At 33.9% G+C, this 5,192-nt stretch overlaps 1 protein-coding gene across 1 annotated transcript; it reads right to left on the bottom strand.

Moving 5' to 3' along the window:
* Positions 1 to 148: 148 nt before the first annotated feature.
* On the bottom strand, positions 149 to 1,405 carry LOC108370027 (uncharacterized). Its single transcript, XM_017625261.1, has 5 exons — positions 1,233 to 1,405; positions 1,099 to 1,161; positions 587 to 652; positions 448 to 519; positions 149 to 310 (listed from the first exon to the last, which is right to left on the bottom strand). The coding sequence occupies exons 1-5, from the start codon at positions 1,380 to 1,382 to the stop codon at positions 194 to 196; spliced, it is 468 nt and encodes a 155-aa protein (XP_017480750.1). The 5' UTR covers positions 1,383 to 1,405; the 3' UTR covers positions 149 to 193.
* Between the last annotated feature and the right edge of the window lie 3,787 nt (positions 1,406 to 5,192).

Raw genomic sequence — 5,192 nt, 5'->3', positions numbered from 1 at the left:
AAAAGAGGCGTTTGTTTTGAAATTATGGTATTTGAAAGGGTGGTTGGCGTAAGAAACAAAAAACAGTCCATTGTCTTCTGTGGTTATACTACTTTTGTAATCATATGTATAATACCAAAAAACATGTTGCTGGATGTAATACAAAGTGAGCTCGGCGTCAATTTTTTGGATGAGACCCTCAAATCTTCTGCTTTTATTCTCTCACCCTTGGATTAATATCATCATGGAATCTTTGTGGCATCGGCATTGGTGGCATGGGTGGCATCGGTGGCATACCGTCTGGGATTGGCATTTGTGGCGAGCGGCGACGCTGCAAAAAAGTCAAATGCAAAACATGGGTTTTTAATAGAATGCCAGGAGAAAAGGTTATACCCCAAAAATTAACATAAAGAAAAGCAAGTTACAAAAACGCAGTATTTACCAAACTCATTATTCTTATTTACTCACCCTGGCACCGTGTAGGCCTTGTGGAGCTTCTTCTGGCACTTCGTCAGCGGCCTTTGCTGAAGAGCGGCGGAACTTAAAATATAAACAGACACAATTCAAGTTACTTCAATTTACTATTACAAAGCCTGCTGTAGATTACCCTTCCGTTATGCTCAATTTCCTGTGGCACCTGCTCAGGTTCATCGCCCAAAGCAGCTCGTCGGGACTAAAGAAAATTGTATTTTAATATACCTATACATTCGCATGTATCGAGACCGGTTTTGTAACGTGTTTTTGAAGGTATTCACCGAAAATCCAAAAATATGGTTCATAACGTTCGGACAATTTTTGGTCAATATCTTAGGCTCGCCCAAGTCCATCAAAGTTCAAGTGCAAAAAAAAAATGTTTCTTACCTTCTTAATTCTATTCTCCTCAAAAAAGGTCCATGTACCAAATAATGTAGGACTAATACTTGCAATTTTAGTAAAAAAATGTATTTATTAATTTTTATTTTTTTGAGCACATTGAACTTTGATGGACTTTGGCGAGCCTAAGACACCAAAAATTGTCATCTTTCAAACAGATTGCTTTTAGAGTATTATGAACCATATTTTTGCTATTACCAATTAAAATTCTTAAAAACCGGATTTTCGGTCCATGCTAATACTTACTCTCTCCATAAGCTCCTGTGGTACTTCCTCGGGAACCTCTTCGTCTGCAGCAGCGCGTCGAGCCTTTAACAAAAAATCAACATTAGTGTGCAATCATATATTGAAATAGAAATAAGTAAATCTTTTTTACACACCCTGTGATTAAACTCTTGCGGTACCTCTTCTGGCGGTTCATCCGCTTGGAGACCGCGTGCACCGCCACGCATGGCAGATCCTTCGGCATGCAAACAGGCAATAATCAAAATCATTGCGAGAGCAATGAAGAAATGTGCGAATCCTTTCATTGTTGCGGCAATAAAAAGTAGCAATATTGCTGTCGAAAATACAATGTTACTTTAAACATACATTAGGGTGGTTCAAAAGAGCAAAAGAACTTTTCGTAATTTTCCTGCTACAATCTCCCAGAATTGAAAATATCGAAACTACACTGTGGGAAATAACGCATAGCAAAAATTAATACTTTAAATTTGATTATCGTTTAGAAATGTACGTATTTGACTGTTTACATCTGAGTATGTATATTTAAGTCTTCATACCCTGCAGGAAATGTATCTTTCTAAGTTTAAGTTAACTTTAAGTTGATAAGGAGGGAGCTAAAAGTCACTGTTATCTGTATTTCTTTGACGAAAGCAAACTATATTTCTATGGCGATGGCCGCGAAATATTCAAGAGTGGTTACCTCATTTTAATATGCGCTTAATTGAATCAATTATTTACTGTATATTACTTTCGTTGACGTTTATAGTAAGACCAATCACGTTTCTGTTTGATTTTGAAATATATTCCCTCTGTGCACGGAGTCCCGTATTCTCTTATTTGCTCTGAGGGGAAATATTCTTATTCGATCAAAAGATATTTACTTTTACGATTCTTTACCAATTCTATGAAAACTTGCATTTTCCCCATGCAAAATATGTGGACAATTTCAAAGACCTGGTGGCACGGTTGAATGTGAACCGATTCCAAAATAAGGGGGTCTCCTTATTTTCGATAGTCTTAAATTCTGAAAAAACAAATTTGGACCACCCCAATACACAAATATAAGTATGTAGTATGTATGACTAACGCGCAGTCAACAGAAAGTAAATTTGGAATATTAAAAGCTTAAACGGATCCTTAGAACTTACATGAATAATTTTGGCGTCGGAAATTCGGTTGACAACGAATGCTGTTAGGGCGCTTACAAATTTTATTTGCTAAATGCAACCATTGAAGCGATTTGCTGTGCAATTTATAGTTGGATTGCACATGTACATATGCATGCATTTGTGGCAGTGATGTCGTGCGTGGGATTATTGGATGTAGCGCAGTTTTGCTGCATGCAACGAATTAGACAATTTCATTTTACACTTATCGAACAATCTACATCACAATAGATAAGCGAGGCAACAAGAAAATCGCATGCAGCGACTAAAAGTTGCATGTATGTAACTTGTCAAAAGTGTTGTGGAAACTTTTCAATGTGACATAAAGTTACCATAATATTTACTGATCATTACGTAACATGTTGCTAAAATTGCTTTCGAAGTAGTTTTACTATAGCTGAAATTGTATTATTTAGAGCAATATTTTAATCTTTTGGTGCTTGAACGTTTTCTCAAAAAAATATTAAAGACAATATTTTGCTAAAAAAAAGTGAACTAAAAACCAGAAAATAAATTTATACATACGTATTCATATGGGACGTTCCATGCCAACAAAGAAAGGCTTGTAAACAAAAAATTGAGATGATTGATTTAAGTGTGCTATGGCTTAAAAGATTTGTACGTTCGTCTTATTTGGAATGCTGAGTGGCATTTTTTCGAAAATTTTAAAGAATATATGGTAGATAAATGGCATTAAATTCGTCAAATTATTCTCAAACTTCTTATCCAACAGTTTTTGGAGTTCCTGAATACATTGATGGTACATTTTTAATATTCAAAATGGCGGATCCAAAATGGAGGACCAATTTTTTAAAATCGATTGGATATGTTTGAGATTTCTTTTTGGGAGGTTTTTGGGATCGCTGATTGCAAATTAGAAGTTAATTTTTAAAAATTTAAAATGGCGGAAAATTTTGGAAAGTGTATGAAAATTGGTGGAAACTAATTTCTCGAACGGTTTATAGATCTCTGATTACGAATTTGAAGTTACATTTTTATAATTTTGAAATGGCTTTTTACTCTGGGAGTTTTAAAATAAATAGTTGATTACAGCCGTCATCGATTCGCCACTTCTCGCTCGCTATGTTTGAGTTCCGGTCGCTTAAAGAAGAATGTTGCATGTGAAAGCAACAACAAAGTTAGCTAGCACGGATAGACGATAGCGAGTTTGGTTGTACCTCATTGAGTTCGTTCGTTTCGCCACTCGCTAACTGTTGGCGAATCGATGACGGCTATTATAGGAGAGCCAAAAATCCTCGATGTTTCACAGGACGAAGGAGGTAGACACAAGGTCGAATTTAGGATTTCGATATCTATTGAGTAAATTTCTTACCCTAAAATTTAGATGGCAACCATATTGCGAAACACGCTGGAATAAATATTACATATCTTGTACTATGTATACATATAAAAAAATGCTGATTGAAGTTAACCAAATAAAAAATTGTATTAATACAAAATAGATGGTAACACTATTTAAAATATTTTTGAATTAGGGATCTTAAAAATGCCTTCCATTTGATATCCATATTATGGTGTTTTAATTAATTCGTAACTCATTTTAAATAGGTGGCAACCTTATACGAGTCATCTCGGAGATAAAGCCTATTCAGATAACCTTAAAATCCAAAACATTACATGTGTCCTAAATATCATCAAAATCGTTACAGCCGTTCCCGAGAACCCTATGGATATATAAAGATATATATATATATATTAATGAAGATAATAATTATTTGGATAACGAATAAAATAATTTATTCGTCATTTGAATAATTTTGCTTTGAATAAATAAAGTTATTTGTTATTTACGAATAACGAGAAAAAAATGTATTCATTTGTTATTCGTCATTCGAATAAATTTTGCCCGACTCTGATTGATACCCCTATTTACGAAATTTGATGATTTTTTTCTAAGAAGTGTCTGAAAATTTTAAAACGCGGTCAACTAATAGGAAACTTGTGTGGCCAGATATGAGTTTTTAGTTAAAGAGGTTATAATTTCAAATTATGACTTTATTACTCATTTGTACAATTTTGAATGTGGCTTTGTCTCACTAACGACATATTATGGTTTTGTTTCCAAAAAAAAATGGACGGAACACACACGTAGTCTTGTTTTTACCCATAGTGTCGATGTCGTCGGCAGATGCCAGCAACTATACCTACGCTCTTGTAAAGTATTGTGCATGAGCTGTTCAGTTCTGCGGCTCCTATTATGTTCTCCAACATCATATTAAAGAAATCACAAAAAAGGAAGTCACCTTGTCTGAAACCTCGTTTGATATCAAACGCCTCGGTTGTGCCATTTGCCATACGATTGCTGCTACGATAAAAAAAAATCGGTACTATTTTTCCGTCGGAACTATAAAATTTATTATACTTTAAGATCTTCGCCAAAATTTACATGGGCTGGACTGAATTAAAAATATGTACCTCTAATAATCTCACTATTTTCATTCCGTTGATATATTGCTAAAAAATTATGTATGAAGGCTTTTTAAACTTAAACTCTTCTGTCAGCTAAGGAGATTTTTTTGAAAAATATTTTAAAAAACTAAGTTTAATATTTTTTTCCAGTTCGCGCAAATCTTAATATTTTCCGAAACATTTTGGCTAAAGGCTTTAAATATNTTAAACTTAAACTCTTCTGTCAGCTAAGGAGATTTTTTTGAAAAATATTTAAAAAAACTAAGTTTAATATTTTTTTCCAGTTCGCGCAAATCTTAATATTTTCCGAAACATTTTGGCTAAAGGCTTTAAATACATACACAAGATTTTATAATTCCAGTGGAAAGAACTTACAATTTTTTAGTTGTAGCTCACCAATTTAATTCGGGCACGAGGGGTTTAAAGTTGTATTCAATGAAACCTTTGTCGAATTTTTTCAACGCAAATAAAATTTCAACAAAAAATATTTTGATAAGCGACTTCATCATCCTTTTGCAA

The sequence above is a fragment of the Rhagoletis zephyria genome, unplaced genomic scaffold (genome assembly GCF_001687245.7).
Source record: "Rhagoletis zephyria isolate East Lansing unplaced genomic scaffold, Rhagoletis_zephyria_1.1 Rzeph_scaffold_03972, whole genome shotgun sequence".
Lineage (NCBI taxonomy): Eukaryota > Metazoa > Arthropoda > Insecta > Diptera > Tephritidae > Rhagoletis > Rhagoletis zephyria.
This window is presented reverse-complemented; position numbering and strand designations above follow the sequence as displayed.